Raw genomic sequence first — 27806 nt, 5'->3', positions numbered from 1 at the left:
GAGCGAGCCCGGCCCGGTGGCCCCCTCCCGCTCTCCCCCGCTCCCCGCGCACAGGCGCGCTCGGCGGCGCGGGCAGACTGAGGGCAGCGGCCTCGGCGCGGCGGCTGCGCCTGCTCGGCGCGCGGGGCGCGCAGTGACGTGCGGCGGCAGCCGCCGCGAGGCCGGCGGCGGGGGGAGGGGAGCGGAGCAGGCCGCGCGCGCTCGCGCCCCGCCGCCCGGCCCAAGCTGTGATTGGTGCAGGCCCGGACCCAGCAGAGCCGAATGCCAGGCCGCGGCGGCGGCGGAGTCCTGCGGCCCGAGCCGTGTCCCCCCGCCCGGGCCCCAGCCCGCGGTGCGGCCGCCCGGCGCGGGGACCCCGCACAGGTGAGCCGAGGCGGCGGAGCGGGGCCGGCGGGGGCATGGGGACAATGGAGGCGGCTAGGCCTCGCCGCAGGCCGCGCCCGAGGCCTGACAGCGCCGCCGCGTCCGTCGGCGCGCCCGGCCGCGGCCCCTTCTCGACGGGTCGGCGAACTTCGGTTGTCGCCAGCTGCTGCCGCACCGGGCGAGCGCGGGCGGGCGTCGCCGGCGGGCCCTGCCGGCTGAGGGGCCTTTTCGGGCGGCCAGAAAATGGCGGAAAACAAGATGTCGGCCGGCGGGGCGGGGAAGGCTGCGGCTCTGCGGCCGCTGTGCCGCCGGCACAAGGGGTTATCTCCGCCTCCTCCTCCTGCGGGCGCCGGGGGCCACTCGTCTCCCCTGCTGCAGCCGCAGCCACGGAGCAGGAGCGTGTTGGCGGCCTGGCAAATCCAAACGGGGCTGCTGCGCTGAGCGGGAGGCCGTGGGGTGCGGCGGCCCCTTCTCTGCGCTCTGCTGCGGGCGGCGGCCCCCCGCCGTGCCGCCGCCCTGCGCCCTCCACGGGCTCCTTTGTCTCCGCGTTCCCACTCCTCCCTGCGCCGCCTCCTGCCCGCCTTCTTCCCGCGGCGCCGCGGGACCGCTGGCCGCGTCTCTGCGGCGCTCGTCCGCCCAGCCCCGGGGATGGGGCGTCCGGCGCTCGGGGCGGCTGCCTGACGCTTTGCGATTAAGTCAAGCGGTCTGCGGCAGCGGGCGGGGCAGGCTCCGCGCCGGGCTGCCCGGCCGGCAGTGCGGGCTCGCCCGCCCCACTACCGCCGCGCTTCCGCCGCCCGGCGGCGCGCCCGCTCCGCGAGCACGCGCGGAAGGGCTCGGGTTCGTATCCGCGCCTTTCCGCGGCCGCGCAACCTCCCCGCTGTGCCGTTGTCACGCTCCCTTGTCGACCGGCGGGATCGGCCGCCGGGTAGCCGGAGCCTTGGGAGCTGCTCTGTGTGGCTGTCGCCCTTCTCTGCCTGTGATTTCTATACGGGAAGTTTGGTTACCGCTGTGGATGTAACACGTAGATGTAAATTCATCTCTTTTATTAATTTATTTTAAAGCTTCAAGCGCAGTTCAGGCAGCAAGACAAAATCTCGTCCATTGGATTTGTCTTTGTCCTTTTCAATGGGTTTAGGGAGTGGATCCTTTATAGGTGACCACAATAAAGGACTTTAAAATGGATATGTTGGTTTTTAATACCCAGTCGTCATCTGGGAAGGGTTTGTGTTATTCTGCACGTAATTTTATGAATTGGGTTCTTCTTTCTGCTCAAGATTTCTGCCTGAGCAGGATGTTTCTTACTGCATTTCTAGTGGTTGCTGCATTAAAAATTACAGCAGAAAAAATGCAAAAACCATGACCTGTCTTCAGGGAATGATAATTCTCTTGTGTTTTTCTTGAACTTGAGTGTTAAGAGATAAAATAATTAGAAAACATTTCCTGGATTTTGCAACCACAGACGAGTTTGTATATTGTGTGGCGTTGCCCTGTGGCTGAGCTTGGTCCTTTGGGTTTGATCAAAATGTCAAACGCAGCGTAGGAATATCTGCAACTCCCGACCAAGTAGGATGTTGTGTTTTCCTTTATTATATGTAAACAAGGCTTAAAAATGGTTTAGCAGAAATTCACCGTTTTAAAGGAGTGCTTCAGGGCTGACCGGGCAGCTGTGCTTCTTGTGAATATGGATTGCCTGAACATACTGGGAATAACTGTAAACTGGGGAGGTGCTGAGCATTTGCAGGACCACACTGTTTAGGATATAACAAAATGTATTAAATACATCTTATTTATGCAAATTTATTGTTGTGATTGGCATTCTGTAGAAATGTTTTTAACGTTATTTTAAATATGGCAACAAGACCTGCAAAACACAATAGTGATTGGCAGCTTCGTTGTACCTCTCAGTCCTAGGAGGGGTTAGACATGCAGAGCCATTAAGTTATTTCCCTCCTCCTCAAAATCTTTTGCTGCAGATCTCTCAATTTAAGGTGTTTTCTGAAGTCTTTCTCAAAGAAAACTACAAATTATTGATGGCTATTTTCATAGGAAAAGTGAGATAAAATAAATCCCTGTGCATGCTAAGACCAGTGTTTGCAAGGGCCTGAGCCCTCAGCAGTTTTTCAATGGAGCACGGCCATTCTTGGTTCTTAGGTAGTCCCAAGCTGCCAACCACTATCTTTGGTTTTTTAAAGTATCATTTACAGTAGTAATTGACAGTAATGTTCCTACCTTTAGACAGGTCAGATATCCCTTTTTTTACTCTAAAATTCATTGCCTGATCTCAGCTAGCCCTGTCTAAGGAAGAGCTTTAGTATAAAAACTAGAATAGGTTAAACTTCTCCCAAAGCTAATTAGAAAGACAACGGGGGGTGGGGGGGGTGTTTGTTTGTTGGTTGGTTGGTTTGTTTGTTTTTAAGATACATATAGATTTTGAAAAGATAATCTTGAGACAATATTTTGGGAGTCTCAGCTTAGGTTTCATGAAATTCTTCATTTTGGAGTCTGCTGGTGATGTGCTCCTTTCTGCTGCAAGATGGCATGCTAGAATTAAAGAAAAATTAACAAAGATATTGATGGAATGCTGTCAAGCAATATTACTTTATTGGCTGATGCTAATAAAGCATTTTCACATTATTTTCATCTAAATAGACAGAAAAGAGCAATTGAGATAAAAACCTTGAGATGTTAATAGGGGTAAGAGAGATAATGGATGCGTTCATGATTATGACAGCATACAAAATTGTGCCTTTCTGCCTTATTTCTCTCTCTTTAATACATGATTGGACCACTGTAAATGTGTGGATATGACATGCATGTGAAGAGCCACACTTAATCCATGTAGTAGTTTTTTTTCTCTTTCACTAATAAGATTTGCATGCATATGTAGTGTCTGAAACCAAAGAAGTCTGTGAGCAGAAATACCCACTTGTAGCAGAATTGTGAGCCTGCTTTGTGGTTAGTTGTGCCCAGCATTAGCAGTAAGAGGTCTTCTTGCTGTCACTGCATTCCTTTAAGACCCAAAAGTAGATATTAAAAAAAAAAGTGTGATTGCATAGTTGATGCAACTCTGTCCTTTGTCTGCATTGAGGGTTTAGAGAAGTGTAGTTGATGCTGCTGGTATCCAACTGTTGTTTAACTGAGGTGCAGCTTCAGCATGTTTATTGCAAGGGTGTCATCATCCATCTCTGCTTTTGGTGGAATTTTAAGTTACTTACAGTGCTGTATGCACAGAAGGTACTATCCCATAGCCTTATTAATTTTTTATAGTTCTGTTAGCTACTGGAGAAATATTTCTTACAGTGGTAATTTGCTTTCCTGGCAGAAATTGTAATTCAAATTAAAATTATGGTCTTACTTTGTGTTGCATTTTCTCTGTAGCCCAGTACATAATATCTTTGTGCATCTAGCTATGTAATCTGAAATTACATTGAATTGCTTCTGGAGAAAGAAGAAAGGCCCAGCATATTCTCAGATTTATATAGTTTAAGATAATTTTTCATATCCATTTACATTAAGAAAGAAGGATTATCTGAGAGCAAAGGCTATGGTCAGGAAATTGTGGAGTATTGCATTAATTCTGAAATGGCTGTATTAAATTAGCCATTTATGGTCTAGGGCTGTATCTGATTTTGTAATGGCAAGTACTCATTAGCTACAGTAAAAGTTTCAGATGGCTGTGACAGTAGACTAGGAGCGACAGCCTTGCAGTCCAGTTCTTAAAGTGTCTTGTGGTTCTTGCAGTGGTAAAAGAACTTGATTTTGTAGCTAAAACTTAAAACTGCATTGACATTTGAGTGGATGGACAGAGTTGGGCTAGTTAAATCCTTGACTACTTTCCTCATTGATCGTGTTTGATGTGTTGTGTCATGCTAGCTGCTCTGTAACGGCACCATCAAGAAATGACACTGGGGAATTCTTGTATCTCTGCAAGAATGTTATGCTGTGCTCTTCCCCTGGAGTTAATCTTGTAGGCTGAAAGACAATTAGAGAGAAGTAGGTTTGAGCAAATACAGAGAGAAGGTTTGGAGGGGTGATGGTGACACTAGGCGATACAAGCTCTTTGGATCTTCTGTGTTGTCAGTTAAGTTGAAAATTCCTTGGGATGGATCAATGGCTTTTCGTTGCAGACCACTTACTGCTTCCTCCACTTGAGGATTTCAGCAGGATAAAAGAAGGAACAACCTCTGCTCAGTTCCTTCCTTGACAGTGAAGATGGCACCAAGCATGTTTATTTCTTTTGTGTACTTCTTGTTGCTCTTGTTTTGTATTTTTTTCATATAAAAATACCCCAAAGCTAGGACAAAATCATACCCATCTGGCATGTGTCTTGGCCTACATGGAGTGGGCATCTGCACTGCCTACTGAGGTGAAGGAATTTAACACTGATAAAAAGGAGGCAAAGCAGTGTAGTGGCAAAACAGTGTAGTACCAAAGCTGACTGTGGGCATCATCTCACCTTGGTGGCTTTCTGCCTGGCTTGAGTGGACAACAGTTTCCATGTGCACCCTGAGCCTGGTGTGGACTCTGGTGCCTGTTACTGATAGAGCTGATTTGCAGTAAACTGCAAAATGATTCATCATCCTCACACTTTAATGCATGTTAGCAGTGCAGATAACCCAGAGGAGTGCTAATTTGTCCTCCTCTCTTGTATTTTATGGAAGCAGTTTGTAGAAACGTTCATGCTTTCTCCTCCTCCAAAAGCAAGTTTGTGTAGCTGTAGCATATGAGAGAGATTGATCATCCTCAAGACAGATATGGCACCAAAACCGGAGGTATGGGTGCAACCAAGTTGAGCCAGGAGCTCAGCATTTACTCTGTGTGTGAAAATTCTTGGATGTAATTTGATCACTTTTAATGACTGTGAGAATCTCAGAAGTAAACCTCAGAGCAAAGCAGCCGTGACTGTGTGGCAGGATTCAAGGGACTTGTGTAATTCTAAAAGATTGAGGAAAATAACCAAGTCTGACAAGAGAAATCAGGAGGCAGAAGCCCCTAAGCATTGAGGGGAATTAAAGAGCCAAAGCAACAAAACAATTGTCAAAAACCCAAATGAAATAAGATCAAGCTAAAGATGTGACAGTGAAGGGTGACAGTGGGGTGGTTACAAAGAGTTGGTGGGGCGGAAGCTTTACAGGATCAGTTTTGTGTTTGAGGGGTTTTGCAGTTAGCTGCCTAGGACCAGCTTTTCCCTGGCAGCAGCAGTGAAGCAGCACAGAAGGGACATTGCTGGGAGATAAGATTTCTAGAACAACCTGACAGTTTGAAATAAAATGTCAACCAATGCTGGTAATGCTGTCCCGGCGCTGGAACGGTGAATAGAGGCGTCAGCACAGAAGTCTGTTGAGCACTGTCGTTCTTCAGTGGATCGTGGCAGTGGAGACATTGAAATCAGTTGGCCTTACTATGCTTTGCCTGCTCCAGTGGGTACTTCTGCACTGTGCATGCCAATCTAACTGAGGTCTGCTTACATTTTCTACCAGGCTTTTTGTCAGGCTTTCTGAATTGAATCGGGGGTTCATACACAGTCACCGGGAAAGAAAGTCAGCTTCAGCACTTCTGTTCTCGTAAACAGTGAAAAACAGTGTACTGCAAGGGTGTTTTTTCAATACTTACCTATAATTAAACATAGCTTTCAATTACATTTACACATTAAAGCTTGTTTTGAAATATTGATAGATAAAAGATAGTGAAAGAAAATTGATACTCTCAGTAGAGTTCTCAGCTTTCTTCAGTGAGCTCACCAGTCTTGTATGTACAGCAGAGCTAGAGCCAAGGTGACTTCTTTGTGCTGGTTGCTAATATATAGTTATGGTAAGGCTCATAGTAGGAGCATACATGCACTGTGGATGTCCAACTTGTTTCTACAGGCAGCTAGTTACAGTTTAAGACAAAGTTAACTTGCTTCTTGGCAAAGGTTCTGTTTCTAGATAAGTTACTGTAACTAGGTGCAGTTGCTACTAGGTTGTTAGACTGGTTTGTTAACTATGGCCTGGTGCCCCTGCTGGTATTGCAGGTGAGATCTTTGCTGTCAATTGGTGAGCTGTTACCCTATGGAGATAGCCTCATAAAACTGCAAAAATTATTTGTGTGCAGTTTGCAATGGGAAAGTTGAAGGTTTCGGCATTTCTTGTGCTTTCTGCTCCTGGAAACAAGTAATGTTCGAGTCTGACCTCTGTGTGCTGAAGGTAACTAGAAAGCACTTTCCAGCTGCATTCTATAGAACAGGCAGTGACCAAAGACTTCAATATAAAACCTCTTAGAAGTCCTTACCAAGAATTACTGATTGTTTGGTTTTACTTGCATGTGTAACTTGTGTTACTGTGGGGCTGCTTATGGATGGAAACGTTTTCAGAATTTTAGGGGGAAAAGAACAAAACAATAAAGCAAAGTGGATTGTATGAAGTGCTGCATGCTTTTTTCTTCATGGTTGGTATAACCATTTCTGTGTTTGTCAGTGTGAGCCATTAAAACAAGTCAACACGATGACATTCTTCAACGTAAATTCTGATTTTGCCTTTGTTGCAGCTGTTTGTGAATGAACTTAGCTGAATATGGATCCGGGTGGTGGAAGTCTTGGATTGCAAACACAAGAATCCAAAATGCCTCACACTATGATTATGCAGGACTTTGGTAAACATTTTAACTATTAAAATAATAAAATCAAGACTGTTTTTCAGGTTTTTGCTATATGTTTGTAAATGACTTAATTCTATTAATGCTGTTTGCATGACTTGGGGAAGAAGACTCAAAATTAAGGTGGTTTAGAATATGTCTTTTTGTGCTTTGATTGCTGATCTTGAAATGGTCACTTCTTACAAAACACTGAAGTAATTCTGAAAATAAAGAAGTCTGACCCAAAGTGCTCTGTCTGAGACAAAAAATTAGCTGAAACTCAGTGGTTTTGTGGTGCATATGCTTCTGCTTCAAATCACATTGACTACTTGTCACATCTTCAACATATGGGAGATGTAAATGGCACCCAGTAAAGGATGGAAACCAACACACAAGCTTTGTGTGCTCACCTGGAATTGTGTCTCCAGGTGTCCTTCAGAGTCTTTCAGTAAATGTGCTGGGAAGTGATGTCTGTCTGTGTGACAACAGGTTACTTGCCAACAGGTTATTATGTAGGCAGCAATTTACAGATCTAGCTAAATCTGCATGGTCACATGTGCTTAGAAGTTTCCTGTGAAGAACATCAATCTTGGGACTGCACTGTTGTATGAAAACCTGCTTTTTTAATGAGCATTCTTTTGTTTGGTGGCAGTGCTAAATAACCTCAGCAGTTTTGAAGGTTTGGAGAAAGGACAGCAAGAAATCTCTAATTTTTTCTTTGTGGGTCTCTATTTCTGCATTATGGCAGGAGATGACCCTTTCAGGTACTGGGAATGGCCATGTTTTTGTTGTAACGTGAATGAATATCCATCAGAGTATACCAAGATAATGGCATTTGCAGTACAGTGCTGGGGATTGTTCTGAAAAGAACTATCTTCTTAAGGTTTTATTCATTAGGATTACAACTGCTATTCATGTGTGAAAATAATTCACTGTGCATTCTTTCTTATGTATAGAAAAGTAGTCTGCAAATATGACTGGTCAGTCAAGTCTGTCACAAACAGGTTTTGGCTTTTAGCCATTCCTTGCAGCGTGGCAAGTGGTTGGAAATTGTACTATGAATACAGCATACCACTCACTTTTACCAAGGCCTGTGCTGCTAAAAGGATAAGAGTCCTTTACTGTGGCAGTAATTAAAGGACACTTCCAGTATGATGCAAGAATTCTGTGAAGGTTCCAGTTGTTTTCCTTAATTTAAAGAGTACGGGCTGCTTTGGATACTCTGTCTTGGATGAAATGCAAAGCATGCATTGTTGGAAAGAAAGGGGTTTGTGCATCTGTGTTTAACTACCTATACAGTTAACCCATTCTTAGGTAAACTTGCTGCTAATGCAATGATTTTAACACTTTTCTCCTCATTCACAATTGTTCCATAGTGGCTGGAATGGCTGGCACTGCTCATATTGATGGAGACCATATTGTTGTATCAGTCCCTGAAGCTGTCCTAGTGTCTGATGTTGTTACCGATGATGGAATAACTCTTGATCACGGCTTAGCAGCTGAAGTTGTCCAAGGACCTGACATCATCACTGAAACTGATGTTGTAACAGAAGGTGTAATTGTTCCTGATTCTGTTTTGGAAGCTGATGTTGCCATCGAAGAAGCTTTAGATACCAGTGATCATGTTTTGACTTCTGATCTAATAACAGAAACCGTTAGAGTTCCTGATCAGGTTTTTGTGGCGGACCTCGTTACGGGTCCCGACGGACATTTGGAGCATGTGGTGCAAGACTCTGTGTCAGGAGCTAACTCACCTACAATGGTTTCAGAAGAAGTTCTTGTAACGAACTCAGATTCTGAGGCAGTCATTCAAGCAGCTGGTACTGTTCCTGGCTCCACAGTGACTATAAAAACAGAAGATGATGATGATGGCAAGAGTACATCTGAAGACTACTTAATGATATCTTGTAAGTTAAACAAAGGTAGATATATACAGGAGATTATCTGAAGTAGAAGTGGTCTGGTGGGGAGAGGTTATATAACTGGATTCTGCTGCATTCTGGAAGTCTCAAGTAGTAATCTGTTGCCCAGTTAATTCTTGGTGTCTGGATTTGGGGGTTCTTGATGGGAAAAAAAAAATCCATTATCACTGATACAGCAAGAAAGAGAGTGACATTTGTGCTGTTGAGTGAATGAGTGTGTCTGTCTGTGCTTCTGAAACTAGGTATTCCTGAAAACAAAGGAAGACACATGAGAAAGTTAAACATTCCACAGATTTTGAGCATAATACTTATTTTGTTTAATATGCAGGTGTATTGCTGTGTGTAGATTTACATCAAAATGTCTTGGGTTTGTTCAACAAAGAAATAAGCTTTTAAGATATCTGGCTCATAAAGTTTTGTGCGTTCATAAAATATTGTTGGTTGTCTATACTGAAAATTATAATTGGCCTTTTATTGTGTGCTGTGCTGTTCTGGACTGAAGTGGACATGAAAGGGTTGTGTGCATTAATTGATCAGCTCTCCAACACTGGGAAGGAGCTGCCCCTGTCAGTTTCCACACAGCACTCAACTCGGAGGAAAGTGTGTGGTCCTATACTGCATGCTGAGTGAAAGGACCTTAGGTATCTTGTGCCTCTTCAGTGGTTCAGTGACACTCAAGGTATCAGTTCTTATTGTTAACAAATTTGGTAAAATGTATGATGGTTCATTTTAGATTTTTGGCTTATTGAAATGTGAGTAGGTCAAAACAGATTTTATTTAGTCAGAAGCAATATGTTACAAAAATGGCAATGCCAAGTGTGTCAAAGTGTCAATCTGTTCACAGCAAGCTGCGTTCACTAAGAGTTTCAAGACAGAGGACAGGACTGGTTAGTGATTATAATGATTTCAGTCTTCCATACCATTTATGTCCTTAAGGAAAAAAACATTTTCTAGTGTTTGGGTTTTGTTCAGTGTAGGATGGACAGCAGTGGTTATTCTTTTAATCATTCTGTCGTTCATGCCATGTGTCACTAAGAGAAGTCCAAAAGGGTTTTTTGGAAAAAGAACCAAAGCCATCTCAGCCTAAAAGCAAAGCAGACCTGCAACAGAAAAATTCCTGTGTGTTTGTAACTAAAGGAGCACCAGTTTTACAGCCAGCTGTTCCTCCTTTCTGACAGAGTACTTAGGATGAGTTGTATTCTGTAACTGCCCTACTGCCAGCTGCGCCTTTGGGAGTGTAAGTAAAGCCATCTTTGGAATTCCTTCCGAGACAGGTAGTGTGATTGGTAACGATGATCGCTGCACTTAAACCACAGCACCTTCAACTGTCAGTAGCAGTTGCCCCACAACCCCAGCTGTCTCTGATACATTGATAGTTTTGTCAAGCATCCTCAAGCCCTACCAGTGACTTTTGTGATATTTGGAAGCCAGTTTGAAACCTAGCCTTCAGCAGATGGTCTGGGTTGGAAGGGACCTCCTCTAAAGGTCATCTAGTCCAACCCCCTCTGCAGTAAGCAGTAAGTATGTATCATGCACTAAAGTAAATCTTTATCATCATGATATGCCTGAGTAATCACAGTTGGTAGCCACATTCTTAATCTGGAATGCTATTTTAAGTAGATAATTATAGAAATTAAAGTGGTCAGAGAATCATAGAATTGTTTCAGTTGGTAAACACCTTTAAGATCATCAAGTCCAATGCAGCACTGCCAGGTCACCACTAAACCACATTCCTCAGCACCACATCTGCATGGCTTTTCAGTCCCTCCAGGGATGCTAACTCCACCACTGCCCTGGGCAGCCTGTTCCAGTGCTTGACAGCCCTTTCCAGGAAGAAATTTTTCCTGGCATCTGACTTAAACCTCCTCTGGTGCAACTTGAGGCCATTTCTTCTCATCTTGTTGCTCACTAGCTGGGAGAAGAGACTGACTCCCACCTTGCTCCAGCCACCTGAGTGGTGTAACATAGAGGAATGTTGAGCTTTTTTACAAGGCAAACCTCACCAAAATGCTCATTTTAAAGAATCTCAAAATACTTAGCTGTCCTTTAATGAATTCTGGCATTTAGAAAGGAAATGTTTGCATAAAATGGCAGATAATGCCCATGGGGAATACTGCCAGCTGTGCTGTGGAACACAGTTCGGGGGCATCTCAAATGCTACATTTTAGGGTATGAAGCTGAGCTGAGTGTGGAATTTTAACTTACTTTACTCTTTTGTTGGGAGTTTCAGCTTCCACACAATGAAAGGTGATTCTTCACTGGTTTAGGATGACAAACCCATGTGGATATTTTATGCACTATTGGTATTTGCATTTTGTCTAAGTACTATTTGGGAAGTAATGAGTTTGTCTTGCTAGCTCTGTAAAGCAGCAGCGTGTGACCGTGCGGCTGGAATTTTTCACTGGAGGAACATCACCGCGCTGTTAACAATCTCCATGCAGATCAATTCAGCTTTGTAAAATCAGCCTGATAAGCATAAGGCTTAAAAATCTTTGCTACATTGGCAGCATATGCCACGAGATACACACGATGCCTTGGTTTAAGTCTCCAGCACCCTTGTTTGAAAGAGACTTGTGAAAAAGGAAGTTGATGCAGAGTGAGTGCATATGGTGTGAGCAGCAGCCCAGTCCATCCCCCCGGAGGTGGGCAGCCGCTGCAGAGCGCACCCCGCCGTGCCAGGGAGCGCTTGGCAGCCCTGGAGCTCAAGGCTTCCCCTTTTGTGTTTTTCAGGTTTGCGATATTCAGAGCCACAGCGGATTGCCAGCTCCCGATCCCTGCGCTGGCCCTGCATGCACTATGCTGCTGACCTCATACCCACCAAAGAACAACACTGGAGCTGGCCTTTAGGGGTAAGGTACTGTTCCACCACCGCCTCCTTTTTAGTGTATGACAATGCAGTGTGACATCATTTGCTAAACATTTAATATTACTACTCCTTCATTGTAACCTCTGAGCTATCAAATAAGCATATCAGACATCAGAAAAATCTGAGTAACTGCAGAGCCACAGGACTTATCTTGCCCTCACGTTAGCCCTATGGGCTCCTCTGGTGGGTGTGATATCACCAGCATAGTGCATGCTGAGGCATCACATGAATTGGGAGCTGGCAATCCACGGTGAATCTGGACATCACACACCTGAAAACAGCAGAGTCAGGTAAGTTTAAAATTGGAAGTGTGCTGAGTTGCCCTTTAAGCCTTGTCTAGTCAGGAGGATTCAGCATATATTTATAAAGCTTCTCTGTTGTGTTTTTTTCAGTTAATTTTAAGTGATGAGATAATAATGTAGTGCTTCTGGTGGATGAGTCAGAACTTGAAGACACTTTCATACTCCACTGACATAAAGCAAGAATTCTCTTCCTGAGAGCTACTGGTGGGAAAAGCCATCAGCTGCTTTAGCACTGACAGGCTGGTGGTCTCTGCCTGAAGTCCTGCTGCTTAACATTTTCATGATCTGTTTTGGTAAAAAGTCCCAGTATGTTGGAACTTGACACAGATTACATGTCCTGCTGAGTTGTTTTCCCCTTACCTAAATGTGCTTCAGGATTAGATTGAAACCATGAAATTTACTTCAGAAAAGACAGCAGTTTAAGCAATAGCAGTTGTGGGTTCAGTGCCTTTTGTTGTTGAGGTATCAAAGCTAAAGGCATCATGACAGTCTGTAGCAGAATTATCTTCTCAGTCCAGTGTATAGTGTTGAGATGTTGTTCTAGTACACTTGGGTTCTCAGAGAGGTGATTTCAGAGGCCCTGGATACACAGGTTTCCTGACAGGCATTGCTGTAGCTCAAATTGTAGAGACTGAGGATCTTTGAAAATCCACAGGATGGTTGATGATGTGAAGTGACCACAGGTCTGAAAAATCATGTCATATGGTTGCCCCTCTAAGAGAAGGCCTCCTGTTTTTTAAAGGATAGTGAAGATTTGGGGGCTTTGCTCAAAGTGGTAAAACACAGCATGTGAGTCTACCTCATATTTTTGCCTGAAAATATTTATTCTTCTAAAGGTGTAAAGCTACTTGGTTTTTTCTTTACTTAATCTTGTTATTTTACAATTGGTGTCCTACTAAGGCAACTATCTACAACTGTCTGTTTCTTTCTTACATTGCCTCACCAGATACATGCTGATGGACAGTCATGTGTCCCCCAGGGAGGCTGTGGGTATTTCCTCCCTTGGGGGTGTTCAAGGCCAGGTTGGATGAGGCCTTCAACAGTGGAGTCTAGCGTCCCTGCCCGTGATGGGAAGGTTGGAGTGGAAGATCTCTAAGGTCCCTTCCAACCTGAGCCATTCTGTGGTGTAATTGTATGAGGTTTTGCCATAATGAAGAGTTCTTACCCCATACATGTGATTACTCCTCTGCCCATTAGGAATTTACTGTAATTAACTAACCTCCCAGCAGGGCAATATTTCCTGTCTCTGTCAAACTAATAATACACGTTTGTAAATTTCTGAGGTTAGAAAAAGTTGGTGTTGCTTGAGTTACAGATTTGAAAATAACTTCACTACCACCTACCAATTCTAAAATTACAGCAGCAGCAGCTCACAATTAGTGAGTTCTTCCACCAGCCTTTAAAGTCTTCCTGCGTCTTGGCAGCACGTCTAGGCAGGCAGCTATATATACATCATCACCCCTGCCTCGTACTCCTGGTTACCTCCACTCTCTCCAAGACTCAGACATGCAGTGGAAGTGTTCTTTGTACTAAAATTAAATGTATGTCTGTCATTTTGAAGGATATGGATGAGAGATGTGGCTGTGGATAATTCTAAAAGCCATGCAAGAAAGCAAATGGTCTTGATATACATACAGGCAGTGTATGGAAATACTTCTTCCAAGAGCAGTACTTTAGCATCTTCCCTTTTCCTGTTAGCAGGGGGTGCATAATCCTCTCTTCTAATGACTCCATTCTGGCAGCACCAAAATGTCCATCAGCTGGGGCAGTAGCTCTCCCATACTGGGTGAAAGATGTGCTAATAACCTAATGGTGGTGAACTTAGGTGCCAAAAGACCGTGCACAGCTCTCTGCTGTGGGTTTTTCTTCTGTGGTGTTCATACTCTTACTGTTCTCACTGTCCTGAAAGGGAACCTGTAGGCCAGGCAGTACATGGCACATTCTGACAGCTGTTTGATGTGTTGATGTTGCTGGCATCAATTTCCATAGAGATTGAGAGTGTTTTATTAAAAAGCAAAACCTCTTCACCCTGAGATTCTGGTTTTTCCTAGTGATCCAAGTTGGCTATTTCTTAACAATGCAATGAACCACTTACTTACAAAATGAAACAGCTAAAACATAGCAGTCTTTCCATTTCATTGTCATCAAATACATAATTTCTAGAGGTTCTAACAATACTTATTTGTACATCATATCTAGTTCTGTCCTTGATAATGTATGATGCAGTCCAAGATTTGTGAAGTAGAGTTAAGGTTCCTTGATATGGGGGTGAGAAATGCTGTTAGTTGGATAGGTTTTTGCATGGAATCCTCTCTGTGCAGTGGGAGCAGCTTAGTTTTGGGATTGCTGTGGTGGATTCCTGCCCTCCTGCTGCAGGAAAGGTTCTGAGCCACCTTGCTCGGCTGCCTGGATTACCTCAGTACACCAGGCTGTGGCCTGAAGTAGTTCAAAGCAGCTCTTTCAGAGCTGCACTGAGGCCAACAAACTTAAGAGGGGGATTGGGAATGACCACAGGCATGACTAAGTAAGCCAGCCTGTCCTCAGGAAACAGCATGGAATAGACTTCTTGGTCACACTGCTGTCCCTAATATTAATGTAAGGCATGTATTTTAATGTTCTGTATGCAGTGAATTGCTGTTTCTCTGAATGCATTTAATTCAGATCTTGTTTCTGTTCTGTGGAATTCTGCTGTATCTCCAGTTCTCCATCAGGTGTTAGGCATTGCACAGGTCTGTGTTGGCCAGCTGCACAGGAGCTAATGTTGCCCACTGAGAGAAGTGTGTTGGCAGTGCAGGTGTCAGAAAGATGCTTAGTTCAGTGGCCTCTGTACTGGCAGTTTGGGGCATATGTATGGATATCAGTGAATACCCTGTCTACCAAAGTAGTGTTAGTTCTGCACTTTTAACAGCTTTAGTGTATTTTTTGTTGTAGAATTTATGAGCATTACATATGTATGTGATATGTGTGTTATGTATATGAGCAATATGCAGACAAAATAATCAGAGTGACTGAGTTGCATACCTAAAGAAGGAGAAGTCAGTTTCACGTAGCAATCTGCGGATTTATTGCCCCTGAATCTTTGAATCTCTCCAGCAATCTTCATTAATGTCTATGTTTTCTAGTGGATAAGATCATCATGTCTTCGAGGGTGAAGATGTACTCAAGTTTTTGATGCACACTTCTTTAAGTGGGAATGGCCTACAAATCATCATCAGTAGTTTCAGTCACTGAATTTTAGTCACCGGTACTCAGAGCGACAAAATGTTTTGGGACTCTTAGACTTGTGGCAGGCAATTCTGGGTTAAGTTCTAACATTTTTTTTTAATAGATGCTTAATTGCACTTACTGATACATTTTTGCTAAGTGTCATAGTCTCAAACATGAGCAATTACCACATTCTCTTTGAGACAAGCTCATTCTGTAACTCTCGTTGTGTTTCCTGTGTTGCTATAAAATGGGTGCTGAGCTTCTGGAGCCTCTTTTAGGTATCTGGAGATTAACTCTTTTGTTAAGGCCTTTTATGAAGACAAACCTTTACTGTGCATGAGGATAATAGCAGAGAAAATCATGCTACTCATTACTTTGACTTGGAAAAAGTGTTTTTGAACTTCATTATTCTTCTCTTATCTTTACAGTGGATGATGTTGGAGAAAAATTGGACCACATAGGAAGCACTCCCTTAAAAATCAGTACCGAGGTGACAAACGATGATGTTGCTAAAGATGATGGGTTTGGTTCAGAAGTTATCAAAGTGTACATATTTAAAGCTGAAGCTGAAGATGATGTTGAAATAGGTATCCTTTAAATTCTGTGCATTGTGAAGTATTTCAGGGTCTTTTTGTAGTTCTTAATTTCATGTAATCCACCAACTGGAATGTTGTGTACAAGTGCTGTTTGTGGAGGCTGCCCATGTGTGGTACATGCTGGGGGTGTGTTTGTCTCAAGTTCTCTTTTGATTAGCAGTGTTTATTTTCAGGCAGCCAGAGCCCAAATGTCGAAGTGGTTCAGTGTCTGCAGCTGGTTTTCAGCTGCTGCTTTTCTCTGATGTTGCAAGACTCTCAGCACAGAAAAGCCTCTAGAGTGGATTCCTCTCATTGAGCAGTCTTTGATGGCCTTAATGCAGAAGGAAGGGAAGATTGCTGGAGTTTTACACACACAGTTGTTTCCAGACTGAGAATTCCTCCACAGTTTTCGTTTGTTCTGTTCATCATAGCTTGTGAAAGCGGAGTTCCTCATACAGTTGTCCTCAGAACTGAAACCTGTGTCTTATTCCACTTCATCCTTTGCATTTAGGTACTGAATCTCTGCCTCATTGGTCTGGAGCCCTAGAGCCGCTCACAGGGCAGAACAGCTGGCTCTGTTCCTCCTGGAACGGAGTAGGGAGTTTATCTCCCATAGCTTGATGGCATTGGCCTGGCTGTGCTGTGAAAATCTCCAGCTTTAGACAGAGCCATGGATTTGATCAGTAAACTCCTCCAATGGCCAACAATCCTGGCACTGTTGTTCAAGTAGCTTGAACTGTTACATAAGGAAACTTTTGGCTGTTCACTGCCTTTATTTCTCTTCTCTGAGGAACAAGTCATCATTTCAGCTCAAGTTAATGGCAAAACCAGGATCCTTCCAGGGATGATCAGACTGCTAGCTAGTAGGACAACTTGCTTTGGTTTTCTCTGTCTCCCAGAGTAGGTTCAGAATGAGTTAAACTGTCTTAAGAGTTGCTTGGTATCTTTTGCAGGGTGATACAGTGTAGATTTAAGACCCTGTTTATTGAGTCCTTCACAAAGTTGCCAAAGTAACTTCCCACGTTTTGCTCTCCTGTGTGGAACAGACGGTCTCTCATTTGGCTGAAGATCAGTGAGTGTTTCTGTAAGGCCCTTGGACTTTGGCTATTTCATCCTTAATTCCTCCAGTATGAGAATGAGGTGGTGAAGACCACGAGCTTCCTAAGACCATGGGGAAAGGATCTAGAGAAGCAGCATCTTAACATCCCTTCTTTGTTCTGACATCTGTTTCACCTGCTACTTCCAACATGCATTGCCAGGCCCTGCTCTTGAAATACAGTTTCTCCCCTGGGGGTAGGTTGTTAGTTTTGAGGGACAGGCTGCTAATGCAGCAGCAGGAGGAATCCAAACCTCTTATGCCTCAAACTAATTTGCAGCAGGGATGTACTTGTCAGCTACTTTGAGTGCTTCTGATACAGCCATGAGGCAGTCCTGGCAAACTACCCCCTTATTACTGGTGAGTGCTTCCCTTGGGAAAGAGCTGATTGTGTGGTGGTGAATGTTTGCTGCTCAGCAGTGAGGAATACAGGACCCAGGATGAGAGTCTTGACAAAGAATGTTTGAGATTCAGGATTACCTCTTAGCAGCAGTAGGTGTTCGAGCAGCATCTTCTGCCGTTGGGTGTGATTTATACCATCACGTTACACACCTTGCAGTGGAGATTACTTCTCTTTTAATTCTTCAGAGTTACCCTAGCTGTTTCAATTATCATAATGACCATTGGTAGTGGCAGGCAAGGACTCTCAATTTAGCAGGTGCTAGCTGCAGCTTCTTACTGTTCAGTCCCTGAGATGCATGGAAGACTGAGCATCAGTATTTGTCAGCTACCTCTCAGACTCAAGCAGCAATACCAACATCCAGGCTGCAACATCATCTTTTGCCTCTCTTAAGTCAGTCAGTGGGCCAAAGCTTATTAGTCATCTAGGACTGGGCAGTTGTTCTCATTCTTTCCAGCTTCAGCCTGTTGTCTCCAGGGCTTTGGTGCAGCACCTTATGCCCTTGCTAGTCTTTATCTCTAGATATTGTTTTTGTTGAAGTGACATTTGCTGCCAGTCACTTCAACAACAAAAACATTATCTAGAGATGTGTGTCCCCAGTATAAATTCCTGCTCAAGCCTGTTGGTGAGTCTGAGACATGAGCATAGTCTTTGTAAGAAAAATTGTCTAACAATCAGTTTGCAAGGTGAATAAGCAGGATTTTGGAAGAGGAAGAGGTGTAAGAATTAGCTGTCCGCATCTCAAGAGAATTAGAAGACTGTGTTTGGGGCAGGATTAGAATTAGAGTCCTTTCTTTGGTGGGCATGGGCAGGCATGTGTTTCCCTTCACACCTGAGTTCACTGCTAGCATGAATCAAAGGCTCTTGATCCTTCTTGGGTAGTGGTGGTTCAGTCTTGAATTTATCAGGACCCACTGAGAGATCTTTTTCCTTATCTGCTCCAAAATGTTTACCTCACACGGCTTTATGACCGATGTGGATGTAAAAGCATTTGGTTAGAGTTTTATGAAATAGCTTTGTTGTACATAAGAAAAAAACAACACTAAAATCTGAAATTAATCTTGAGAGTGGCTTTGTTTACATTCACTTAATGTGTTTAACTTCTTTTTGTTAAAGGTGGGACAGAAATCGTCACAGAGAGTGACTTTCACAACGGGCATTCTGTAGCTGGAGTAATTGAGCAAGGAGGTGTTGGTAGAATGCAACGAGAAAAAATGGTTTACATGGCTGTTAAGGACTCTTCTCAGGAAGATGAAGATATCAGTAAGCATAATAAGAAACATTTTTGTTTGTCATCCTGCTTTGTCCAATAATACAAACACCATTCTCAAGGACCTTTTCAGTTGTACTGAAGGATTCTTTAGCCTGAAGTAGTCAAAACCGAAGCTTATCTTCCCTGAAAATAAAAAAAGCCAGGCTATAATTATTTTTGAATAATGCACTTTGTGCCTGCTGTACCCAATCATTTAATGATTTATATTAAATTAAACATGCCCATGGATAAAGTTAATGAGGTTAGTCACATTTCTTATTCTTCCATTTTAATCACCATGTTTAATCAGCTTCCTGGCAAAGTGGCCAATCAGTGTCGTCCGTTACAAGCTGCTAGGTTTGTATGTTTGAACTGGTGTTGGTGTTTGGCTTGGGTTTGTATTGATTGATAATGTGTTCTATCTCTCAAAGGAAGGTCTGAATAAACAGTGATCCCCTAAGGAAAAGGGTGGTTCTAAATGCCAAAGGAGGAAAAGTCATTTAGCACGGGTATCGAGCAGAGTGAGAGCAAAGTAAATGAATGAGCAGATAAAATTAATGATTTCTTCTTCTTCTTCTTTAACCCAGGCTGTGCTGAAATAGCAGATGAAGTTTATATGGAAGTTATTGTAGGTGAAGAAGAAGCCACATCACTTCCAGACACACAGATTGAAGACTCTAGTGTGAATAAAACTTTTGTCCCTGTTGCTTGGGCTGCTGCTTACGGTAGGAACCTGTATGCTTATTTCCTGCAGTCTCATCATTTTCTCTCTGTCTTCCAGAACCTGTGCAAATGTCATCATCTCTCACTTTTCCTCTAGGGGTTTGGAAGCAGCTCCTCCTGATCTCTTAGCAGTCTCTTTTCTGGGATAGAAAGGAAATCTGTTAGGAGAATTTCTATACTGCTCCTGATTCTGGCTCAGATGTACAGAACATGTGGCTTTTAATGGTTGTTTAAGCTGACTTTGAGGATCTTAGAGAAGCAAGGATAGCCTGAATTATTTTATGTGAGCCCTAGGAGAAAGGAGAAAAAAACTGGGGAAAGGGAATGGTAGGAATAAATGTGTAAACACGTTCCTAATCATTTCAGTTTATTTATCTGTTTTAAGCCTGTTAGTCCTTCAGGGTAGAAACAAAAAGAAAACAGGTAATCTGTTCTCTGCAGCCAAATATCTTACCAGGATACATTGTAAATTCTGACTATTACTCTATGTCATATTCTGTTCTCTGATTTTGGCATGTTAAGTGTATATTAAGAGGTCATCCATGGTTTATGTTATAATTAAGCAAGTTAATTAAAATTCATGGGTGTGATATTTCTCAGTATTTGGGCCAATAAAGTGGTTTAGAACCACAAAGCCTTGGCAAATGAGGAATATGCTCTTAAGGTATTTCTTCTCCATCTCCCAGAACTTTGTAGTGCCTTGCATAGATGAGTTCTGAGCAGCTGATAAGGTACAGGTCTTCTTACCTGCTCCAGAGAGATCAAGTACTTCTGTCTCAAGAACAAATGGTGTATTTCAGATAATCCTTTCTGGATTGCAATTTGAGGTTATATTCAAGGTTCAGGGTTTGCAGAAACAAGCATATTAATTATGCCAAGCAGGGAAGACAGTCAGCATGGGGAGCATGCAAACAGTTTTAGTGGTTATCAAATACTCACAGAGATGGGATTTCGTTTCCTGGGGCTCTTGATTGCAAAACGCTGAACCGATGGAGAACTGCACTGAGAGTTACGTTAAGCAAGAGTTCTTAGCAGCTACATCACTTCTCTCAGACTTGAAAGCCATCACCTTTAAAAAGAGTTCTAATTTATAATGACTAAAATACCCTTCTCTGCAGGAGATGAAAGAAGGGTACCCAGAAGATACGAAGATGGTCAAGCGGCAGGTAAGAGCATGTACCTGTGCTTGGTACAGCTGTAAAGCTAACTTGCTGCCTTTAGAAACACAGACGTTTGTGTGTGTCAGGTCTCTGCCTCAGTGAATGCAAAAAGCTAGCCGTAAAGTACATACTGAAGGACTCCAAGGTCTTTCTCTACTGTTTTGAGATGAGAACAATTGTAGATGTGTTGCAGGACTTCAGAGTGGGTGGGGAAGTTGGGAGGATTCGCCAGGATTTTTAATACAGTTCTGTAATCAGTAGAAATGAAGGAGTTGTTCAGAAGTAAAACTAAGTTACGTGAAACACCCAGCATAGCTCATGAGAAATGAATGCCTCCAGGAGTGTATTTAATAACAGCACTGAAACAACTCTGTTACTGACTTCTGCCGGCAAAACCGGTGTTTTCTGTTGGCACTCTTCTATTGGCATCTGTTGATGGTAGAGGAATGGGTGGTGTGTTTTTAGAGCAAGTAGATAATGCTGCTGTGCAAGTCCAGTCATCAGTCCCAAAGGAGAGCATTGTTTAAGGTTTTTTACGGTGTCTAATTTTTGTTTCTAGGAAATAACTTGGATACACGATTAGAAAACAAAAACGGTAATGCAACACAGTACCTGCAGATTTGTGATAGCATTAGCACTAATAGAGTGCTCAAACAAAAAACCAAGAAAAGGAGGAGAGGAGAGGCCAGGCAATGGCAAACAGGTAAACACTGTATGGTTACGCGTCTTGTCACGGAGTGGCGCTTACGCCTCCGCTGGGCCTTCTGATTGTCCTTAAGCCGATGCAGAATTCGAAGCTAGAAATGATGATTTGCATATTTCCTGTGTCCTTCCCCCCTCCAATTCTGTGCGTAGCAAATGTCGTAATCTCTGCTATCCAGAGGCAGCACACTTAGGGCCGCTGCAGTTCATTTGCAAGCTCTTAGAGAGCCGCCGTGGGTCTGTTCACCGCCCGTACGGTGTTACTGATCTGTGCGAGCAGTTCCTAAAGCAGAACTACCTAAACTATAGGTGCTGTGGATTGGTTGTTTTTAAACTGCTGAACCATTCTCTGCCTGCTGCAAGTGTAAGTGCATGAATCTGAACAGCAGTTGGCTGATTTAAAGCTTCTTAGTCAGTAAACTTGTTTCCTTCATAACTTATTTTTGTTTGTTTAAAAACAGCTGTTATAATAGGTCCTGATGGACAGCCCTTAACAGTTTACCCTTGTCATATTTGTGGGAAAAAATTTAAATCCAGAGGATTCTTGAAAAGGCACATGAAGAATCACCCGGATCACATGATCAAGAAGAAGTACCAGTGTACAGACTGTGACTTTACAACCAACAAAAAAGTAAGTTTCCATAATCATCTGGAAAGCCATAAACTTATCAATAAAGTTGATAAAACCCATGAGTTTACAGAATACACGAGAAGATACAGAGAAGCAAGCCCCTTGAGCTCTAACAAACTCATACTGAGGGACAAAGAGCCTAAACTGCACAAGTGCAAATATTGTGACTATGAAACTGCAGAGCAGGGACTACTCAACAGACATCTGCTCGCAGTTCACAGTAAGAACTTCCCGCACGTGTGTGTGGAGTGTGGGAAAGGATTCCGTCACCCGTCAGAGCTGAAAAAGCATATGAGGACCCACACTGGGGAAAAGCCATACCAGTGTCAGCACTGTGTCTTCAGGTGTGCTGATCAGTCCAACCTGAAAACCCACATCAAAACCAAACACGGGACTGATCTGCCCTTTAAGTGCGAGCACTGTCCCCAGGCGTTCACAGACGAGAAAGAACTGCAGCAGCACACAGAGTTATTCCAAGGGCATAAGACTCACCAGTGTCCACATTGTGACCATAAGAGCACCAATTCGAGTGACCTGAAGCGACACATTATTTCAGTGCACACAAAGGATTTTCCCCACAAGTGCGAGGTCTGTGAGAAAGGCTTCCACCGCCCCTCCGAGCTCAAAAAGCATAGCGAGACCCATAAAGGTAAAAAGGTCCATCAGTGTAGGCACTGTGACTTCAAAACCTCAGATCCTTTTGTACTTAGCGGGCACATCCTCTCGGTTCACACCAAGGACCTGCCTTTTAAATGCAAAAGATGTAAAAGAGGATTTAGGCAGCAAACTGAACTGAAGAAGCACATGAAGACCCACAGCGGGAGGAAGGTTTATCAGTGCCAGTATTGTGAGTACAGCACCACGGACGCGTCGGGCTTCAAGCGGCACGTCATATCCATACACACTAAAGACTACCCACACAGGTGTGAGTATTGCAAAAAGGGATTCCGTAGGCCATCTGAAAAAAATCAGCATATAATGAGGCACCACAAAGAGGCCATCCTGTAATATATCATCTCCAGAAGGAAGCAATTTAGAAACTGTGATATGCTAATTGGGGGGGGTGGCGGGGGGAAATCTCTCATGAACTGTTTCTCCTGGTTTCAAAGCTTGATATTAAATCATAACTTTACATTCTTTGTATTAAAAGTCTTAAAAGTATTAGGGTTGGCAGGGGATCTCATAGCCCTATGATTGTTGCTTATCAGAACCTGAAGAGCACTATGGAATGCAGAAGGATGGATGAATGTCTTAAATTTGCAGAAAGATGGATGAATGTCTTCAGAGTAATAGTGTTACACATTGTTAAGCTAGAGAAGGCAAAGCCGGGTGGTTGTGTTACCAGTTTTGTCAGGAACAGCACTTGTCTCCAATAGGAAAACAGTTGAGATGGGGGGGGGGTTACAACCAAGTCTAACTTGTGCAGTTCAAGAGGGGAGTGTCAGTCCCTTGATCATAGCGGTTTTAAATCGTGCCTGGAACTTGAATTCCAGAACTGGTCAAATTTTTGGGGGGTTGTCCCTTCTTTTTCCTTTTTTTTTTGTTTTTTCCCTCAATGTGTTTTGGTTTTGTTTGGTTTGGGTTTTTTTTAAAGCATTTCATTGGGAAACCTTTTTGTTTCCTTTATTAGTTTAGGTCCAACAAGTAATTTTGTAATGGTTTTCAAAGCTGCTAACCTATTCTATTGCAGGATATGATGTTTAAGATAGAGCATTACGTTATGATCTCCAAGGTGGTGTTCTGGTGCTAGGGTTAAAGATGCCTATGTATATAATTTCCCTTTTTTTATCTGAAACTGCAGTTGAATGTTGTTCAGTATGGCACATATAACGAAATTAACTTTTGAATTTGACTTTGTTTTTTTCTTTTTTTAAGGATAAAATGGATGCAGCTCAAAGTGTTGGGGCTCAACACTGATCTTTTTTCTCACTACTTTAAAATCTTCTCTAAAAAAAAAAAACACAAAAAAAAAAGAGTAAGAAAAAACAGAGTTGAAAAATGTAGGGGGTTTTAATTCCAATGCAAAGTGCTTAGGAGTTCTTTAGGGCGGTGTTCTTAACAGGTATGGCTGTTATTGTCCTACTTCCTAACAGGAAATTTTCAAGATAGACATAAAAATTGCACCTTTTAATCAATTCTTTAATGGAAAAATAAATGAATAAATGTATACCATACTATAAATGTGCATTTTCAATCTGTAAAGAAAGTATATATGCAGTATTTAACCAGAGAAATACGCTGCCACTAGAGTTTGGAGGTGGATCTTCAGTTTCCAGTGTATCCATTGCAAATATGCATCCCTTTAAACAACGCTTTGTGTTAGCATGCTGCGAATCAAATGGCGCTTAATATAACGAGCTGGTCTAGGGCTATTTAATGACAAACCTGTTCATAAATGTTATGCATATAATGTGTATTTTTTACCTTTTTTAGTTGCTTCATGTTGCACACAGCTGTTCACATGATAAATTGTACCTTCATGCTATAGCGTGGCTTTGTGTTTCAGATAATGGTCATCCTTTGGTTTTGCTTTGGGTTTGGGTTTCGTTTTGTTCTGTTTGGGGGTTCTTTTGCACCAGATGAGAATCAGTTCCTTGAGAATAAATTTTTTTTATATTTCTAAACTTCAGAAAGTTGAATTTGGGAAATCTCTTAGGACAAAACCTACGTGTTTTCTGTGGCTGTAAAAACTGATGTACACGCTGTAAAATAAGGTTGTCACTGTTCTGTGGGATTATGATTTCTCAATGTGTTACTCATCGTAACGGGCATACAATAAAACGCATCTCTTGCACTCCAAAGCTTTTGGAGTTTGCTTTTCATTTGTGGCCTCTAGGAAAGACTCATCCTGTGTAAACTGGCCTCATCTGATCAGTTGCTAATTAACATGTGACAGCAGCTCGAGTAAACAGGTTGTTGGTGCTGTATTTGTCAGACACTGGGGGGGAGTGTTGGGGCTTGATTTGACGCCTTAAAGTTGCAGGTAGTGCATTTGTGCTGACTTCTGAAACAACTGGAGTGTGGCACTGGCATTCCTTTGGCACTTCTTCCTTCAAGTAAGGAGAACATGAAACGTCTCAGGTGTTTGGGGAAGAGCCAGGTAGGTTTTGTCTTTTTATCCACGTAATAGCAGCTTGCCAATGAAATAGTAAAACCTTTGCTCTCTTGATTTCTCTCTCTTTTTAGAGTCCTTGAATTGTGACATCAGTAATAGATTAAAACCTTCAAGAAGAGTGCAATATTAAATCAACTCTTCAGCAAGGATTCCCAATGGGCTTTTAGCCAGGTTTTGTACCAAAACCCATCAGTGGTACAGACCTGTTATGAATCCTTTTTTGTTCAGGCTGTTTATTTTGTGTGCCCAGCAGTCACAGGGGGAGGTAGGAGCAGTAAAAAAAACAACCAAACTAACAATTGTGGGGTTTTGACTATTGTAATGCTTTACTCCTGAACATTATATTGAGCACACTGACTGAAAGAGTTTCTTCACAGCAGACTGAAGAGGATGATGCAGACTCTGGCAAAGCGCAGGTCCATGCCGGCTGGCACAGAATAATCAGGTACTCGGGATTTTAAATGTTTTCTATGGCCAGCATGGTAGAATGACTTAACCCCACCTTGCCCAAGAGCCACAGATCAGGATGTGGGGTTAGAAATGGCAGAACTCAAAACTTCTGGAGAGCAGTGTGAAATCAGGACATGATGTCCTGAAGTGGTGTGTTCCCGTCCTGGGCTGCCAATAGTATTGTTCGTATGTGGTGTTTGCTGGTGAGCTTAGTGGAGTTCACATTTTACAGTGTGTATCTGGGGATGACAGTGGTGTTTCTTCCAGGTGGTGCACTGAAAGGCTTTGACCCTTATGCATCTGATAGTTTAAAGTTACACAGCTGGGTTAATTCTTTCTGTGATCCACCATTGTTTGGTGTAAGGTGGTGGATTAGTTCAAAGTCAGCGAGTGGCAGCTACTGTTCTCGGAGCATCGCTTTGTTACCTACGGTTTCTATTGTGTCCAGGGTTTTTTCTTGCCCTAGAAGTGCTTACCATAATAGGCACAAAAGGGTTTTGAGCCTATTGAATGATGGCAGAAAGTATATGGTGGATGCTGCTTAAAAGTTTACAGTGACAGCTTCATCATTATATAATGGGATGATTAAGCTCTGTAACAGTCTGCCAGCCCACCTGATGGGATTTGGATTTCGTTAGGAGAAAATTCATACCTTTGGAACATAAAAATCTGTGAGGAATGTGTTTTTCAAGTGCAGGAGGAGAATAGTGGTTGGAAACCCCACAACTGCGGTGGTTTATTACCAGCTGTGGTGCAGATAAGAGCAGGTGTGAGGGACTTGAAGCAGGTAGAGACTGGTGCAATCTTCTGTGTGTGAGCCCTGCTTTTTGTGCTGGCTGGGTGGAGAAGCCAGGCTGTTACACATAGCAGGATGGTTACAGGCAGCCTTGCCCTGTGTGAAGTCTCAAGATGAGTTGCCACTTCTCTTTTGCTGGCTTCACTGCCTTAGCAGTTTGAGCATTTCTTTCTTCTTTACTAATTGTTTGTCTCTTCTCCTTGCAGCATATGGACAGTGAAACCCAGCTAAGGAGGACTGGAATCAAGGCCTGTCAGGAGAAGAAAAGCCTTGAGACTTAACCCACAGAGTGTTAAGGTTAATGGTGATCATGGAAAAGCCCTGCAGTAAGTCAGCAAATTACTTTGTGGCTCCTTCACTCAGGGTAACTGCACAGCTAAGCAGAGATAGCAGTGTGGTGGCATTAAACACGTGGTGGTTTTCCTCCTTTATCATTTAGGTCACTACAGTCATTAGAGGGCAGTGTAGCCAAAATGGTTTATTGGGCTAGAACACACTGGTCCTATTCTGTGCAACTAGCATATGAACTCTCTGGTTTCTGTTCCACCTAACTGCTACAGAGAACACTGTGAGCTGTTCTAGACTCCAGTCAGTGCTGACTTCTGAATGAGGAGTGCTCTCCCCTCTAAAATATTTAACTAATTACAGCCTCCTTCTGTAGAGTTAGGCTCAAGTGATTGCTGTTTGAGGGTGCAAACCACCTCAACCCAGCCCCTCCAGCCTACCCCTTAGACAGATGTTTCCCATACAGACAGACAGGATTCAGCAAGTTCCACTTTGGTTTATTGTAAGATAGTTCCACTTAGTTCCAGCATTCTTTCACCCTGAAAGGTTCTGATACACGTTACTTGTGAATGGAAGGCTATGGCTGCAGAAAGAGCAAAGCAAGAACCCCCTGAGGAAGAGCTAGCACCTTTGATTGCATAGTTTAAAGTTTCCCCCTATGATTCTCTGCAGAGTGTTGCTTAGGCACCTATTCAATTATTAATAGCTGCTCATTCTAAGAGAAGTTCTGTGGTCCTGCAAGGAGCAAAAGTTGTCAGTGGAGGGCTGGTCTGATAATGAGTCTGTGAGCTATTTCCATACTGTTTCACACCAAGGTCTTGACATTTTCAAGCCCAGCTTGGGGCTTTGGGGCCTTACAGAGGTTCAGCTGAGGTCCATCACCCCTGAGGGCAAGGATGTTCTCTGGAACCAGCACCTGCCCCACCACGGTGCTGAGCCAGGGAACTCTGGTATGGGCCAGGGTAGTAGCTCAGGGTGAGTTGTTGCAGAGCTGTAGTACATTCAGGATTTCCCCTGTGTGTTCTAGCTTCCCAGCCACAGACAGGTGTAAGCAGCTTTTAGTGAGGTACTCCTAAGGTTTCTCCTGATTGCAGTGTCTGGGTTTGCTCCACCTCCACTAGGCAGTGGCAGATAACCAGCAGCCTGTGACTGTGCTGAAAGCAGCCCCTCGCTATGGTGGGATGCAGAGCAAGTGGCAGGAGAGGAGAGTATGGCAAATAGTGCAAAGAGTGAAGGTCTCAGACGGCTTCCTTTTGTCTCTTAGATTGTTTCAGTGGCTGAAGAACAGAAGAGAAGTCCACAAAGGCAGGGCCTGCTGCTGTCACCTGAGCAGAGTGTGTGAACAAGCA

The 27806-nt window shown here is 43.4% G+C and overlaps 1 protein-coding gene and 1 long non-coding RNA gene across 4 annotated transcripts; both read left to right on the top strand.

Moving 5' to 3' along the window:
- The first annotated feature begins 94 nt into the window (after positions 1-94).
- ZNF711 (zinc finger protein 711) lies at positions 95-23341 on the top strand. Of its 3 annotated transcripts, none has more exons than XM_054169737.1 (9): positions 95-363; positions 6889-6993; positions 8352-8882; positions 15701-15859; positions 18460-18606; positions 19183-19320; positions 20437-20484; positions 21038-21181; positions 21642-23341. In XM_054169737.1, exons 2-9 carry the CDS (start codon positions 6915-6917, stop codon positions 22817-22819), a joined length of 2424 nt encoding a protein of 807 aa, XP_054025712.1. In that variant the 5' UTR covers positions 95-363; positions 6889-6914; the 3' UTR covers positions 22820-23341. The 3 variants fall into 3 exon arrangements, with proteins under 3 accessions (XP_054025712.1, XP_054025714.1, XP_054025713.1); XM_054169739.1 differs by having other exon boundaries at positions 96-363; positions 21038-21073; XM_054169738.1 differs by lacking the exon at positions 95-363 and adding an exon at positions 1281-1390.
- A 1426-nt stretch (positions 23342-24767) lies between these two features.
- Positions 24768-27801, top strand: LOC128898108 (uncharacterized). The gene is made up of 3 exons (XR_008462711.1): positions 24768-25371; positions 26379-26498; positions 27722-27801. It is a non-coding gene; the product is annotated as an uncharacterized LOC128898108 (long non-coding RNA).
- The last annotated feature ends 5 nt before the right edge of the window (positions 27802-27806 follow it).

The sequence above is a fragment of the Dryobates pubescens genome, chromosome 18 (genome assembly GCF_014839835.1).
Source record: "Dryobates pubescens isolate bDryPub1 chromosome 18, bDryPub1.pri, whole genome shotgun sequence".
NCBI lineage: Eukaryota > Metazoa > Chordata > Aves > Piciformes > Picidae > Dryobates > Dryobates pubescens.
The sequence above is the reverse complement of the archived record's forward strand: the minus strand, read 5'-3'. Positions and strand labels throughout refer to the sequence as shown.